The sequence below is a fragment of the Petromyzon marinus genome, chromosome 60 (genome assembly GCF_048934315.1).
Source record: "Petromyzon marinus isolate PM22_M1 ecotype Great Lakes invasive population chromosome 60, UKy_Petmar_22M1.pri1.0, whole genome shotgun sequence".
Classification (NCBI taxonomy): Eukaryota; Metazoa; Chordata; class Hyperoartia; order Petromyzontiformes; family Petromyzontidae; genus Petromyzon; species Petromyzon marinus.
The window spans coordinates 1,782,293-1,804,502 of NC_133726.1; the positions used below are offsets into that span (position 1 = coordinate 1,782,293).

Below are 22,210 nucleotides of genomic sequence, written 5' to 3' on the forward strand. Positions count from 1 at the left end.
ACGACAATGACAATGATGACAACGACAATGACGACGACAATGACAACGACAATGATGACAACGACAATGACAATGACAACAACGACAATGACAACGACAATGATGACAACGACAATGACAATGACAACAACGACAATGACAATGACAACGATGACAACGACGACGATGACAATGACGACAACGACAATGACGACAATGACAACGACAATGACGATAACGACGATGACAATGACGACGATGACAATGACGACAAGGACACTGACGATAACGACAATTACGACGGAGATGACGACAATGACAACAATGAGGACAATGACAACGACAACGACGACAATGACAATGACGACAATGACAACGATGACAATGACAAAGACAATGATGACAATGACAACGACGACAATGACAACGACAACGACGACAATGACAATGATGACAAGGACGATAATAACAATGACGACAATGACAACGACGACAATGCCACGACGACAATGACAACGACAACGACGACAATGACAACGACGACAATGACAATGATGACAATGACAATGACAACGACAATGACAACGACGACAATGACAATGATGACAACGACGACAATGACAACGACGACAAAGACAATGACAATGATGACAACGACAATGACAACGACGACAATGACGACGACAATGACGACGTCAATGACAACGACGACAATGACAACGACAATGACGACAATGACAATGATGACAACGACGACAATAACAATGACGACAATAACAATGACGACAATGACAACAACGACAATGATGACAATGACAACAACGACAATGATGACAACGACGACAATGACGACATTAACAATGACGACAATGACAACGACAATGATGGCAACGACAATTTACGACGAGGACAATGACAATGACGACAATGACGACAATGACAATGATGACAACGACAATGATGACAACGACAATGACGACGGCAATGATGACAACGACGACAATGACAACGATGACAATGACGACAATAACAATGACGACAATGACAACGACAATGATGACAACGACGACAATGACAACGACGATAATGACAACGACAATGATGACAAAGACAATGATGACAATGACAATGACAACGACGACAATGACAACGACGACAACGACAATGATGACGACGACAATGACAACGACGACAATGACGACAATGATGACAACGACAATGATGACAACGACAATGACAACGACAATGACAACGACAATGACAACGACAATGATGACAACAACGACAATGACAACGACGACAATGACAACAACGACAATGACAACGATGACAATGACGACAATGACAACGACAATGATGACAACGACAACGACGACAATGACAACGACAATGACGACAATGACAATGATGACAACGACGACAATAACAATGACGACAATGACAACGACGACAATGCAACGATGACAATGACGACAATGACAAGGACAATAACAATGACGACAATGACAACGACAATGATGACAACGACAATGACGACGAGGACAATGACAATGATGACAACGACGATAATGACAACGATGAAATGACAACGATGACAACGACGACGGTGACAATGATGACAACGACAATGACGACAATGACAACGACAATGACGATAACGACAATGACAACAACAACAATGACAATGATGACAACGACAATGACGACGACAATGACAACGACAATGATGACAACGACAATGACAATGACAACAACGACAATGACAACGACAATGATGACAACGACAATGACAACAAAAACAATGACAATGACAATGATGACAACGACGACAATGACAACAACGACAATGACAATGATGACAATGACGACGATGACAATGACGACAACGACAATGACGACAATGACAACGACAATAACGATAACGACGATGACAATGACGACGATGACAAGGACGACAAGGACAATGACGATAACGACAATTACGACGGTGATGACGACAATGACAACAATGACGACAATGACAACGACAATGACAATGACGACAATGACAACGACGACAATGACAACGACGACAATGACAAAGACAATGATGACAACGACAACGACGACAATGACAACGACAATGACGACAATGACAATGATGACAATGATGACAATAACAATGACGACAATGACAACGACGACAATGCAACGACGACAATGACAACGACAATGACAATGACGACAATGACAACGACGACAATGACAATGACAATGATGACAATGACAATGACAACGACAATGACAACGACGACAATGACAATGATGACAACGACGACAATGACAACGACGACAATGACAATGACAATGATGACAACGACAATGACAACGACGACAATGACGACGACAATGACAACGACGACAATGACAATGACGACAATGACGACAATGACAATGACGACAATGACGACAATGACGACAATGACAACTACGACAATAACAATGACGACAATAACAATGACGACAATGACAACAACGACAATGATTACAACGACGACAATGACAACAAAGACAATGACGACAATAACAATGACGACAATGACAACGACAATGATGACAACGACAATGACGACGAGGACAATGACAATGATGACAACGACAATGATGACAACGACAATGACGACGACAATGATGACAACGACGACAATGACAATGATGACAATGACGACAATAACAATGACGACAATGACAACGACAATGATGACAACGACGACAATGACAACGACGATAATGACAACGACAATGATGACAAAGACAATGATGACAACGACAATGACAACGACGACAATGACAACTACGACAATAACAATGACGACAATAACAATGACGACAATGACAACAACGACAATGATTACAACGACGACAATGACAACAAAGACAATGACGACAATAACAATGACGACAATGACAACGACAATGATGACAACGACAATGACGACGAGGACAATGACAATGATGACAACGACAATGATGACAACGACAATGACGACGACAATGATGACAACGACGACAATGACAATGATGACAATGACGACAATAACAATGACGACAATGACAACGACAATGATGACAACGACGACAATGACAACGACGATAATGACAACGACAATGATGACAAAGACAATGATGACAACGACAATGACAACGACGACAATGACAACGACGACAACGACAATGATGACGATGACAATGACAACGACGACGACGACAATGACGACAATGATGACAACGACAATGATGACAACGACAATGACAACGACAATGACAACGACAATGACAACGACAATGATGACAACGACAACAATGACAACGACGACAATGACAACAACGACAATGACAACGACGACAATGACGACAATGACAACGACAATGATGACAACGACAATGACAACGACGACAACGACAATGACAACGACAATGATGACAACGACGACAATGACAATGATGACAATGACAACGACAATGATGACAATGGTGACAATGACAACGACGACGATGACAATGATGACAATGACAACGACGACAACGACAATGACAACGACAATGACAACGACGACAATGACAACGACGACAATGACAACGACGACAATGACAATGATGACAATGACAACGACGACGATGACAATGATGACAACGACAATGACGACAATGACGACAATGACCACGACAATGACGATAACGACAATTACGACGGTGACGACGACAACGACAACGACGACAATGACAACGACGACAATGACAAAGACAATGATGACAACGACAATGACAACGACGACAATGACAACGACAATGACGACAATGACAATGATGACAACGACGACAATAACAATGACAACAATGACAACGACGACAATGATGACAACGACGACAATGCAACGATGACAATGACGATGATGACAACGACAATAACAATGACGACAATGACGACGACAATGATGACAACGACAATGACAATGATGACAATGACGATAATGACAACGATGACAATGACAACGACGACGGTGACAATGATGACAACGACAATGACGACAATGACGACAATGACAACGACAATGACGATAACGACACAATGACGAAAATGATGACAACGACAATGACAATGACAACAACGACAATGACAATGACGACAATGACAACGACAATGACGACAATGACAATGACAATGATGACAATGACAATGACAACGACAATGACAACGACGACAATGACAACGACGACAATGACAATGACAATGATGACAACGACAATGACAATGACGACAATGACGACGACAATGACAACGACGACAATGACAATGACGACAATGACGACAATGACAACGACGACAATAACAATGACGACAATAACAATGCCGACAATGACAACAACGACAATGATGACAACGACGACAATGACAACGATGGCAATGACGACAATAACAATGACGACAATGACAACGACAATGATGACAACGACAATGACGACGAGGACAATGACAATGATGACAACGACAATGATGACAACGACAATGACAACGACAATGACGATAACGACACAATGACGAAAATGATGACAACGACAATGACAATGACAACAACGACAATGACAACGACGACAATGACAACGACAATGACGACAATGACAATGACAATGATGACAATGACAATGACAACGACAATGACAACGACGACAATGACAACGACGACAATGACAATGACAATGATGACAACGACAATGACAATGACGACAATGACGACGACAATGACAACGACGACAATGACAATGACGACAATGACGACAATGACAACGACGACAATAACAATGACGACAATAACAATGCCGACAATGACAACAACGACAATGATGACAACGACGACAATGACAACGATGGCAATGACGACAATAACAATGACGACAATGACAACGACAATGATGACAACGACAATGACGACGAGGACAATGACAATGATGACAACGACAATGATGACAACGACAATGACGACGACAATGATGACAACGACGACAATGACAATGATGACAATGACGACAATAACAATGACGACAATGACAACGACAATGATGACAACGACGACAATGACAACGACGATAATGACAACGACAATGATGACAAAGACAATGATGACAACGACAATGACAACGACGACAATGACGACGACGACAATGACAACGACGACAATGACGACAATGATGACAACGACAATGATGACAACGACAATGACAACGACAATGACAACGACAATGACAACGACAATGATGACAATGACGACAATGACAACGACGACAATGACAACAACGTCAATGACAACGACGACAATGACGACAATGACAACGACAATGATGACAACGACAATGACAACGACGACAACGACAATGACAACGACAATGATGACAACGACAACAATGACAACGACGACAATGACAATGATGACAATGACAACGACAATGATGACAATGATGACAATGACAACGACGACGATGACAATGATGACAATGACAACGACGACAACGACAATGACAACGACAATGACAACGACGACAATGACAACGACGACAATGACAACGACGACAATGACAATGATGACAATGACAATGACGACGATGACAATGATGACAACGACAATGACGACAATGACCACGACAATGACGATAACGACAATTACGACGGTGACGACGACAACGACAACGACGACAATGACAACGACGACAATGACAAAGACAATGATGACAATGACAACGACGACAATGACAATGACGACAATGACAATGATGACAACGACGACAATAACAATGACAACAATGACAACGACGACAATGATGACAACGACGACAATGCAACGATGACAATGACGACGATGACAACGACAATAACAATGACGACAATGACGACGACAATGATGACAACGACAATGACGACGAGGACAATGACAATGATGACAACGACGATAATGACAACGATGACAATGACAACGACGACGGTGACAATGATGACAACGACAATGACGACAATGACAACGACAATGACGATAACGACAATGACAACAACGACAATGACGAAAATGATGACAACGACAATGACAATGACAACAACGACAATGACAACGACGACAATGACAACGACAATGATGACAACGACGACAATAACAATGACGACAATGACAACGACGACAATGATGACAACGACGACAATGCAACGATGACAATGACGACGATGACAACGACAATAACAATGACGACAATGACGACGACAATGACGATAACGACGATGACAATGACGACGATGACAATGACGACAAGGACACTGACGATAACGACAATTACGACGGAGATGACGACAATGACAACAATGAGGACAATGACAACGACAACGACGACAATGACAATGACGACAATGACAACGATGACAATGACAAAGACAATGATGACAATGACAACGACGACAATGACAACGACAACGACGACAATGACAATGATGACAAGGACGATAATAACAATGACGACAATGACAACGACGACAATGCCACGACGACAATGACAACGACAACGACGACAATGACAACGACGACAATGACAATGATGACAATGACAATGACAACGACAATGACAACGACGACAATGACAATGATGACAACGACGACAATGACAACGACGACAAAGACAATGACAATGATGACAACGACAATGACAACGACGACAATGACGACGACAATGACGACGTCAATGACAACGACGACAATGACAACGACAATGACGACAATGACAATGATGACAACGACGACAATAACAATGACGACAATAACAATGACGACAATGACAACAACGACAATGATGACAATGACAACAACGACAATGATGACAACGACGACAATGACGACATTAACAATGACGACAATGACAACGACAATGATGGCAACGACAATTTACGACGAGGACAATGACAATGACGACAATGACGACAATGACAATGATGACAACGACAATGATGACAACGACAATGACGACGACAATGATGACAACGACGACAATGATGACAACGACGACAATGACAATGATGACAATGACGACAATAACAATGACGACAATGACAACGACAATGATGACAACGACGACAATGACAACGACGATAATGACAACGACAATGATGACAAAGACAATGATGACAATGACAATGACAACGACGACAATGACAACGACGACAACGACAATGATGACGACGACAATGACAACGACGACAATGACGACAATGATGACAACGACAATGATGACAACGACAATGACAACGACAATGACAACGACAATGACAACGACAATGATGACAACAACGACAATGACAACGACGACAATGACAACAACGACAATGACAACGATGACAATGACGACAATGACAACGACAATGATGACAACGACAACGACGACAATGACAACGACAATGACGACAATGACAATGATGACAACGACGACAATAACAATGACGACAATGACAACGACGACAATGCAACGATGACAATGACGACAATGACAAGGACAATAACAATGACGACAATGACAACGACAATGATGACAACGACAATGACGACGAGGACAATGACAATGATGACAACGACGATAATGACAACGATGAAATGACAACGATGACAACGACGACGGTGACAATGATGACAACGACAATGACGACAATGACAACGACAATGACGATAACGACAATGACAACAACAACAATGACAATGATGACAACGACAATGACGACGACAATGACAACGACAATGATGACAACGACAATGACAATGACAACAACGACAATGACAACGACAATGATGACAACGACAATGACAACAAAAACAATGACAATGACAATGATGACAACGACGACAATGACAACAACGACAATGACAATGATGACAATGACGACGATGACAATGACGACAACGACAATGACGACAATGACAACGACAATAACGATAACGACGATGACAATGACGACGATGACAAGGACGACAAGGACAATGACGATAACGACAATTACGACGGTGATGACGACAATGACAACAATGACGACAATGACAACGACAATGACAATGACGACAATGACAACGACGACAATGACAACGACGACAATGACAAAGACAATGATGACAACGACAACGACGACAATGACAACGACAATGACGACAATGACAATGATGACAACGATGACAATAACAATGACGACAATGACAACGACGACAATGCAACGACGACAATGACAACGACAATGACAATGACGACAATGACAACGACGACAATGACAATGACAATGATGACAATGACAATGACAACGACAATGACAACGACGACAATGACAATGATGACAACGACGACAATGACAACGACGACAATGACAATGACAATGATGACAACGACAATGACAACGACGACAATGACGACGACAATGACAACGACGACAATGACAATGACGACAATGACGACAATGACAATGACGACAATGACGACAATGACAACTACGACAATAACAATGACGACAATAACAATGACGACAATGACAACAACGACAATGATTACAACGACGACAATGACAACAAAGACAATGACGACAATAACAATGACGACAATGACAACGACAATGATGACAACGACAATGACGACGAGGACAATGAGAATGATGACAACGACAATGATGACAACGACAATGACGACGACAATGATGACAACGACGACAATGACAATGATGACAATGACGACAATAACAATGACGACAATGACAACGACAATGATGACAACGACGACAATGACAACGACGATAATGACAACGACAATGATGACAAAGACAATGATGACAACGACAATGACAACGACGACAATGACGACAATGACAACTACGACAATAACAATGACGACAATAACAATGACGACAATGACAACAACGACAATGATTACAACGACGACAATGACAACAAAGACAATGACGACAATAACAATGACGACAATGACAACGACAATGATGACAACGACAATGACGACGAGGACAATGACAATGATGACAACGACAATGATGACAACGACAATGACGACGACAATGATGACAACGACGACAATGACAATGATGACAATGACGACAATAACAATGACGACAATGACAACGACAATGATGACAACGACGACAATGACAACGACGATAATGACAACGACAATGATGACAAAGACAATGATGACAACGACAATGACAACGACGACAATGACAACGACGACAACGACAATGATGACGATGACAATGACAACGACGACGACGACAATGACGACAATGATGACAACGACAATGATGACAACGACAATGACAACGACAATGACAACGACAATGACAACGACAATGATGACAACGACAACAATGACAACGACGACAATGACAACAACGACAATGACAACGACGACAATGACGACAATGACAACGACAATGATGACAACGACAATGACAACGACGACAACGACAATGACAACGACAATGATGACAACGACGACAATGACAATGATGACAATGACAACGACAATGATGACAATGGTGACAATGACAACGACGACGATGACAATGATGACAATGACAACGACGACAACGACAATGACAACGACAATGACAACGACGACAATGACAACGACGACAATGACAACGACGACAATGACAATGATGACAATGACAACGACGACGATGACAATGATGACAACGACAATGACGACAATGACGACAATGACCACGACAATGACGATAACGACAATTACGACGGTGACGACGACAACGACAACGACGACAATGACAACGACGACAATGACAAAGACAATGATGACAACGAAAATGACAACGACGACAATGACAACGACAATGACGACAATGACAATGATGACAACGACGACAATAACAATGACAACAATGACAACGACGACAATGATGACAACGACGACAATGCAACGATGACAATGACGATGATGACAACGACAATAACAATGACGACAATGACGACGACAATGATGACAACGACAATGACAATGATGACAACGATGACAATAACAATGACGACAATGACAACGACGACAATGCAACGACGACAATGACAACGACAATGACAATGACGACAATGACAACGACGACAATGACAATGACAATGATGACAATGACAATGACAACGACAATGACAACGACGACAATGACAATGAAGACAACGACGACAATGACAACGACGACAAAGACAATGACAATGATGACAACGACAATGACAACGACGACAATGACGACGACAATGACGACGTCAATGACAACGACGACAATGACAACGACAATGACGACAATGACAATGATGACAACGACGACAATAACAATGACGACAATAACAATGACGACAATGACAACAACGACAATGATGACAATGACAACAACGACAATGATGACAACGACGACAATGACGACATTAACAATGACGACAATGACAACGACAATGATGGCAACGACAATTTACGACGAGGACAATGACAATGACGACAATGACGACAATGACAATGATGACAACGACAATGATGACAACGACAATGACGACGACAATGATGACAACGACGACAATGATGACAACGACGACAATGACAACGATGACAATGACGACAATAACAATGACGACAATGACAACGACAATGATGACAACGACGACAATGACAACGACGATAATGACAACGACAATGATGACAAAGACAATGATGACAATGACAATGACAACGACGACAATGACAACGACGACAACGACAATGATGACGACGACAATGACAACGACGACAATGACGACAATGATGTCAACGACAATGATGACAACGACAATGACAACGACAATGACAACGACAATGACAACGACAATGATGACAACAACGACAATGACAACGACGACAATGACAACAACGACAATGACAACGATGACAATGACGACAATGACAACGACAATGATGACAACGACAACGACGACAATGACAACGACAATGACGACAATGACAATGATGACAACGACGACAATAACAATGACGACAATGACAACGACGACAATGCAACGATGACAATGACGACAATGACAAGGACAATAACAATGACGACAATGACAACGACAATGATGACAACGACAATGACGACGAGGACAATGACAATGATGACAACGACGATAATGACAACGATGAAATGACAACGATGACAACGACGACGGTGACAATGATGACAACGACAATGACGACAATGACAACGACAATGACGATAACGACAATGACAACAACAACAATGACAATGATGACAACGACAATGACGACGACAATGACAACGACAATGATGACAACGACAATGACAATGACAACAACGACAATGACAACGACAATGATGACAACGACAATGACAACAAAAACAATGACAATGACAATGATGACAACGACGACAATGACAACAACGACAATGACAATGATGACAATGACGACGATGACAATGACGACAACGACAATGACGACAATGACAACGACAATAACGATAACGACGATGACAATGACGACGATGACAAGGACGACAAGGACAATGACGATAACGACAATTACGACGGTGATGACGACAATGACAACAATGACGACAATGACAACGACAATGACAATGACGACAATGACAACGACGACAATGACAACGACGACAATGACAAAGACAATGATGACAACGACAACGACGACAATGACAACGACAATGACGACAATGACAATGATGACAACGATGACAATAACAATGACGACAATGACAACGACGACAATGCAACGACGACAATGACAACGACAATGACAATGACGACAATGACAACGACGACAATGACAATGACAATGACAATGATGACAATGACAATGACAACGACAATGACAACGACGACAATGACAATGATGACAACGACGACAATGACAACGACGACAATGACAATGACAATGATGACAACGACAATGACAACGACGACAATGACGACGACAATGACAACGACGACAATGACAATGACGACAATGACAATGACGACAATGACGACAATGACGACAATGACAACTACGACAATAACAATGACGACAATAACAATGACGACAATGACAACAACGACAATGATTACAACGACGACAATGACAACAAAGACAATGACGACAATAACAATGACGACAATGACAACGACAATGATGACAACGACAATGACGACGAGGACAATGACAATGATGACAACGACAATGATGACAACGACAATGACGACGACAATGATGACAACGACGACAATGACAATGATGACAATGACGACAATAACAATGACGACAATGACAACGACAATGATGACAACGACGACAATGACAACGACGATAATGACAACGACAATGATGACAAAGACAATGATGACAACGACAATGACAACGACGACAATGACGACAATGACAACTACGACAATAACAATGACGACAATAACAATGACGACAATGACAACAACGACAATGATTACAACGACGACAATGACAACAAAGACAATGACGACAATAACAATGACGACAATGACAACGACAATGATGACAACGACAATGACGACGAGGACAATGACAATGATGACAACGACAATGATGACAACGACAATGACGACGACAATGATGACAACGACGACAATGACAATGATGACAATGACGACAATAACAATGACGACAATGACAACGACAATGATGACAACGACGACAATGACAACGACGATAATGACAACGACAATGATGACAAAGACAATGATGACAACGACAATGACAACGACGACAATGACAACGACGACAACGACAATGATGACGATGACAATGACAACGACGACGACGACAATGACGACAATGATGACAACGACAATGATGACAACGACAATGACAACGACAATGACAACGACAATGACAACGACAATGATGACAACGACAACAATGACAACGACGACAATGACAACAACGACAATGACAACGACGACAATGACGACAATGACAACGACAATGATGACAACGACAATGACAACGACGACAACGACAATGACAACGACAATGATGACAACGACGACAATGACAATGATGACAATGACAACGACAATGATGACAATGGTGACAATGACAACGACGACGATGACAATGATGACAATGACAACGACGACAACGACAATGACAACGACAATGACAACGACGACAATGACAACGACGACAATGACAACGACGACAATGACAATGATGACAATGACAACGACGACGATGACAATGATGACAACGACAATGACGACAATGACGACAATGACCACGACAATGACGATAACGACAATTACGACGGTGACGACGACAACGACAACGACGACAATGACAACGACGACAATGACAAAGACAATGATGACAACGACAATGACAACGACGACAATGACAACGACAATGACGACAATGACAATGATGACAACGACGACAATAACAATGACAACAATGACAACGACGACAATGATGACAACGACGACAATGCAACGATGACAATGACGATGATGACAACGACAATAACAATGACGACAATGACGACGACAATGATGACAACGACAATGACAATGATGACAATGACGATAATGACAACGATGACAATGACAACGACGACGGTGACAATGATGACAACGACAATGACGACAATGACGACAATGACAACGACAATGACGATAACGACACAATGACGAAAATGATGACAACGACAATGACAATGACAACAACGACAATGACAATGACGACAATGACAACGACAATGACGACAATGACAATGACAATGATGACAATGACAATGACAACGACAATGACAACGACGACAATGACAACGACGACAATGACAATGACAATGATGACAACGACAATGACAATGACGACAATGACGACGACAATGACAACGACGACAATGACAATGACGACAATGACGACAATGACAACGACGACAATAACAATGACGACAATAACAATGCCGACAATGACAACAACGACAATGATGACAACGACGACAATGACAACGATGGCAATGACGACAATAACAATGACGACAATGACAACGACAATGATGACAACGACAATGACGACGAGGACAATGACAATGATGACAACGACAATGATGACAACGACAATGACAACGACAATGACGATAACGACACAATGACGAAAATGATGACAACGACAATGACAATGACAACAACGACAATGACAACGACGACAATGACAACGACAATGACGACAATGACAATGACAATGATGACAATGACAATGACAACGACAATGACAACGACGACAATGACAACGACGACAATGACAATGACAATGATGACAACGACAATGACAATGACGACAATGACGACGACAATGACAACGACGACAATGACAATGACGACAATGACGACAATGACAACGACGACAATAACAATGACGACAATAACAATGCCGACAATGACAACAACGACAATGATGACAACGACGACAATGACAACGATGGCAATGACGACAATAACAATGACGACAATGACAACGACAATGATGACAACGACAATGACGACGAGGACAATGACAATGATGACAACGACAATGATGACAACGACAATGACGACGACAATGATGACAACGACGACAATGACAATGATGACAATGACGACAATAACAATGACGACAATGACAACGACAATGATGACAACGACGACAATGACAACGACGATAATGACAACGACAATGATGACAAAGACAATGATGACAACGACAATGACAACGACGACAATGACGACGACGACAATGACAACGACGACAATGACGACAATGATGACAACGACAATGATGACAACGACAATGACAACGACAATGACAACGACAATGACAACGACAATGATGACAATGACGACAATGACAACGACGACAATGACAACAACGTCAATGACAACGACGACAATGACGACAATGACAACGACAATGATGACAACGACAATGACAACGACGACAACGACAATGACAACGACAATGATGACAACGACAACAATGACAACGACGACAATGACAATGATGACAATGACAACGACAATGATGACAATGATGACAATGACAACGACGACGATGACAATGATGACAATGACAACGACGACAACGACAATGACAACGACAATGACAACGACGACAATGACAACGACGACAATGACAACGACGACAATGACAATGATGACAATGACAACGACGACGATGACAATGATGACAACGACAATGACGACAATGACCACGACAATGACGATAACGACAATTACGACGGTGACGACGACAACGACAACGACGACAATGACAACGACGACAATGACAAAGACAATGATGACAATGACAACGACGACAATGACAATGACGACAATGACAATGATGACAACGACGACAATAACAATGACAACAATGACAACGACGACAATGATGACAACGACGACAATGCAACGATGACAATGACGACGATGACAACGACAATAACAATGACGACAATGACGACGACAATGATGACAACGACAATGACGACGAGGACAATGACAATGATGACAACGACGATAATGACAACGATGACAATGACAACGACGACGGTGACAATGATGACAACGACAATGACGACAATGACAACGACAATGACGATAACGACAATGACAACAACGACAATGACGAAAATGATGACAACGACAATGACAATGACAACAACGACAATGACAACGACGACAATGACAACGACAATGATGACAACGACGACAATAACAATGACGACAATGACAACGACGACAATGATGACAACGACGACAATGCAACGATGACAATGACGACGATGACAACGACAATAACAATGACGACAATGACGACGACAATGATGACAACGACAATGACGACGAGGACAATGACAATGATGACAACGACGATAATGACAACGATGACAATGACAACGACGACGGTGACAATGATGACAACGACAATGACGACAATGACAACGACAATGACAATAACGACAATGACAACAACGACAATGACGAAAATGATGACAACGACAATGACAATGACAACAACGACAATGACAATGATGACAACGACAATGACGACGACAATGACAACGACAATGATGACAACGACAATGACAATGACAACAACGACAATGACAACGACAATGATGACAATGACAACGATGACAACGACGACTATGACAATGACGACAACGACAATGACGATGACAATGACGACGATGACAATGACGACAAGGACAATGACGATAACGACAATTACGACGGTGATGACGACAATGACAACAATGACGACAATGACAACGACAATGACGACAATGACAATGACGACAATGACAACGACGACAATGACAACGACGACAATGACAAAGACAATGATGACAACGACAACAACGACAATGACAACGACAACAACGACAATGACAATGACAATGACGACAATGACAATGATGACAACGACGACAATAACAATGACGACAATGACAACGACGACAATGCAACGACGACAATGACAACGACAATGACAACGACGACAATGACAACGACGACAATGACAATGACAATGATGACAACGACAATGACAACGACAATGACAACGACGACAATGACAACGACAATGACAACGACGACAATGACAATGATGACAACGACGACAATGACAACGACGACAATGACGATGACAATGATGACAACGACAATGACAACGACGACAATGACGACGACAATGACAACGACGACAATGACAACGACAATGACAACAATGACAATGATGACAACGACGACAATAACAATGACGACAATAACAATGACGACAATGACAACAACGACAATGATGACAACGACGACAATGACAACGATGACAATGACGACAATAACAATGACGACAATGACAACGACAATGATGACAACGACAATGACGACGAGGACAATGACAATGACGACAACGACGACAATGACAATGATGACAACGACAATGATGACAACGACAATGACGACGACAATGATGACAACGACGACAATGACAACGATGACAATGACGACAATAACAATGACGACAATGACAACGACAATGATGACAACGACGACAATGACAACGACGATAATGACAACGACAATGATGACAAAGACAATGATGACAACGACAATGACAATGACGACAATGACAACGACGACAACGACAATGATGACGACGACAATGACAACTACTACAATGACGACAATGATGACAACGACAATGATGACAACGACAATGACAACGACAATGACAACGACAATGACAACGACAATGATGACAACGACGACAATAACAATGACGACAATAACAATGACGACAATGACAACAACGACAATGATGACAACGATGACAATGACAACAATGTCAATAACGACAATAACAATGACGACAATGACAACGACAATGATGACAACGACAATGACGACGAGGACAATGACAATGACGACAACGACGACAATGACAATGATGACAACGACAATGATGACAACGACAATGACGACGACAATGATGACAACGACGACAATGACAACGATGACAATGACGACAATAACAATGACGACAATGACAGCGACAATGATGACAACGACGACAATGACAATGATGACAACGACGACAATAACAATGACGACAATAACAATGACGACAATGACAACAACGACAATGATGACAACGATGACAATGACAACAATGACAATGACGACAATAACAATGACGACAATGACAACGACGACAATGATGACAACGACAATGACGACGAGGACAATGACAATGACGACAACGACGACAATGACAATGATGACAACGACAATGATGACAACGACAATGACGACGACAATGATGACAACGACGACAATGACAACGATGACAATGACGACAATAACAATGACGACAATGACAACGACAATGATGACAATGACGAAAATGACAACGACGACAATGACGACAATAACAATGACGACAATGACAGCGACAATGATGACAACGACGACAATGACAATGATGACAACGACGACAATAACAATGACGACAATAACAATGACGACAATGACAACAACGACAATGATGACAACGATGACAATGACAACAATGACAATGACGACAATAACAATGACGACAATGACAACGACAATGATGACAACGACAATGACGACGAGGACAATGACAATGACGACAACGACGACAATGACAATGATGACAACGACAATGATGACAACGACAATGACGACGACAATGATGACAACGACGACAATGACAACGATGACAATGACGACAATAACAATGACGACAATGACAACGACAATGATGACAACGATAATGACAATGACAATGATGACAACGACGACAATGACAACGACGACAATGACAACGACAACGATGACAACGACAATGACAACGACGACAATGACAACGACAATGACGACGAGGACAATGACGACAATAACAATGACGACAATGACAACGACAACGACAATGATGACAACGACAATGACGACGAGGACAATGACAATTACGACAACGACGACAATGACAATGATGATGATGATCATAACGACGCTGAGGATGACGACGATGACGTCGACGACAACGTTGACAATGACAACGACAATGATGACAACGACAATGACGACGAGGACAATAACGACGAGGACAACGACAATGATGACAACGACGACAATGGCAATGATGACAACGACAATGACAACGACAATGACGACGACAATGACGACGACAATAACAATGACGACAATGATGACAACGACGACAATGACAACGATGACAATGACAATGACGACAATGACAACGACAATAACAATGACGACAATGACAACGACAACGATGACAACGACGACAATGACAATGACGACAATGACAATGACGACGACAATGACAATGACAACGACGACAATCACAACGACGACAATGACAACGACAATGACGACGACAACAATGACAATGACGACAATGACAACGACGACAATGACAACGACGACAATGACAACGACAATTATGACAACGACGACAATGACAACAGTGACAACAATGATGACAACGACGACAATGACAACAATGACAACGACAATGACAACGACAATGACAATGACGACAATGACAACGCGACAATGACAACGACGAGAAAGACAACGACAATGATGACAACTACAATGACAACGACAATGACGACAATGACAACGACAATGATGACAACGATAATGACAACGACGACAATGACAATGACGACAATGACAATGACAATGATGACAACGACGACAATGACAACGACAATGATGACAACGACAATGACAACGACGACAATGACAATGACGACAATGACAACGACAATGATGACAATGACGACAATAACAATGACGACAATGACAACGACAACGACAATGATGACAACGACAATGACAACGATGACAATGACGAAAATGACAACGACGACAATGACAATGACAACAATGACAACGATAATGACAATGACAATGATGACAACGACGACAATGACAACGACGACAATGACAACGACAACGATGACAACGACAATGACAATGACGACAATGACAACGACAATGACGACGAGGACAATGACGACAATAACAATGACGACAATGACAACGACAACGACAATGATGACAACGACAATGACGACGAGGACAATGACAATTACGACAACGACGACAATGACAATGATGACAACGACAATGATGACAATGACAATGACGACGACAATGATGACAACGACGACAATGACAACGATGACAATGACGACAATAACAATGACGACAATGACAACGACAATGATGACAACGACGACAACGACGACAATGACAATGACGACAATGACAAAGACAATGATGACAACGACGACAACGACGACAATGACAATGACGACGATGACAATGACAATGACGACAACGACAATGATGACAACGACAATGACGACAATGACGACAAAGACAATGACAATGACGACAATGATGTAGACGACGTCGATGTCAATGACGACAATGACGACGATAAGGACGACGTCGACGACTACAATGACGACGACGCCGATGATGATGACGACAATGACCGCGACGATGATGACGACAACAATGACGATGGTAATGACGATGTCGACAACAATGACGACGTTGACGACAATGACGACGATGTTGACGACAACGTTGATGACAATGACGACAATGACGACGACAATGACGACGATGGTGACGATGACAATGACGATGATGACGACGGTGACAATGACAATAACGACAATGACGATGAGAACAATGATGATGACGACAATCACGATAACGACGAACGCGCGAGGGAGCATGGTGGGGTGAGTGAGTGCGAGTGTGAGCGATAGTGAGCGAGTGTGAGCGAGTGTGAGCGAGTGCGAGCGAGTGCGAGCGAGTGCGAGCGAGCGTGGGTGAGTGCGAGCGAGTGCGAGCGAGTGCGAGCGAGCGTGGGCAAGCAACTCACGTGCTTGCGGAAGAGCTCCGCGTGGGGGGCGAGCGCCGTGGGGTCGGCAGTGCGGATGAAGCTCATGACGTCGTCCACGCTCCACCCCGAGGGGTCGCGGCTCGTCCCCTCCGCGTCGGCGCCGGCCGCCACCAGCACTGAGCACGGCAAGCAGACAAAGGTCCCCCGCATAGCCTCAACGGACTTTTGGGGCAAGTGCTGTTAGCAGAGGGAATCTGCAGGTGCCGCAGCGTGCGTATGAGAGTGGGGAGCGATGGTGCAGCGGTTAGCGCTACGCTGCGCTATGAACCTGGCGACCCGGGTTGGATTCCTGCTCACGGCCAACACCGGTGACGATTATCTGAACCGGTCCTGGGCCTCCCCTAGGTCGACTCAGCCTTAAATGAGTACCTGGTGCGGTGTGCAAACATCGCCACTGGGGAGACAAAGGCGGTCGGGCGTGGTGCTGGCCACCCACCCCCTCGTGTACCGTTCCGGCCTTGATAGGTGCTTGCTAACAACACTTGCCCCTACAGTCTGTTAAGGCTATACGGGGGATCTTTGTCTTTGTATGAGAGTGCGAGGGAGCGAGTGAGAGAGACTGTGATTGAGTGAGTGTGATTGACTGTGAATGAGTGTGAGTGACACACGTGGGTCTGCGGGTGTCGCTGTGTGTGTATGAGAGTGTGAGAGCGAGAGTGAGTGAATGTGAGAGTGTGAGTAAGCAAGAGAGTGAGAGAGTCTGTGGGTGCCGCTGTGTGTGTATGAGTGTGAGTGAGTGAGCGAGCGAGCGAGAGTGACGCACGTGAGAGTCTGCGGGTGCCGCTGGTGCTCGAGGAGGAGGAGGAGCGTCGCCCCGCTGCATTCTGGGAGGGCGAGCACGGGCTGCCACGGCCGCCCTCAAACTGTCCTCCCGAGCCTGCAACACAACAACATAACAACACAACAACACTGGGTGACACAACGCAGGGTGACATAACACACGGTGAAGTAACACAGGATGACACAATGTGCCACAATATACGTTGACACAAAGTGACACGGCACAGTGTGACACAAAGTGACGTAACAGGACACAACACGCCACACGGTGACACATCACGGGGTGGTTGAGCGTCTGGGTCAAGTGAGTGGGTGAGCAAGTGAATGGGTTGGTTAGTGTGTGAGGGACTGTGTAGGTTAGTGAATGGGCGAGTGAGCGTGTGGGTAAGTGAGTGACTGGGTGGGTTGGTGACTGTGTAGGTAGTGAATGGGCGAGTGAGCGTGTGGGTGAGTGAGTGACTGGGTGGGTTGGTGGCTGTGTAGGTTAGTAAATGGGCGAGTGAGCATGTGGGTGAGTGACTGGGTGGGTTGGTGATTGTAGGTAGTGAATGGGCGAGTGAGCGTGTGGGTGGGTGAGTGAGTGACTGGGTGGATTGGTGACTGGGTGGGTTGGTGACTGTGTATGTTAGTGAATGGGCGAGTGGGCGAGTGAGCGTGTGGGTGAGTGAGTGACTGGGTGGGTTGGTGACTGTGTAGGTTAGTAAATGGGCGAGTGAGCGTGTGGGTAAGTGAGTGACTGGGTGAGTTGGTGACTGTGTAGGTAGTGAATGGGCGAGTGAGCGTGTGGGTGAGTGAAGGGTGGGTTGGTGACTGTGTAGGTAGTGAATGGGCGAGTGAGCGTGTGGGTGGG

At 43.3% G+C, this 22,210-nt stretch overlaps 1 protein-coding gene across 3 annotated transcripts in view; it reads right to left on the bottom strand.

Annotated features, from left to right (window-relative positions):
• Positions 1-22,210, bottom strand: part of SCMH1 (Scm polycomb group protein homolog 1) — a 54,149-nt gene that overhangs the window by 6,398 nt on the left and 25,541 nt on the right. For all 3 annotated transcript variants that reach the window (XM_032976720.2, XM_076053250.1, XM_076053251.1), the window contains exons 14-15: positions 21,344-21,457; positions 20,560-20,696 (exon numbers count right to left, since the gene is read on the bottom strand). In XM_032976720.2, the coding sequence (XP_032832611.2) occupies positions 20,560-20,696; positions 21,344-21,457 (251 nt within the window). The remainder of the gene's footprint in view (positions 1-20,559; positions 20,697-21,343; positions 21,458-22,210) is intronic.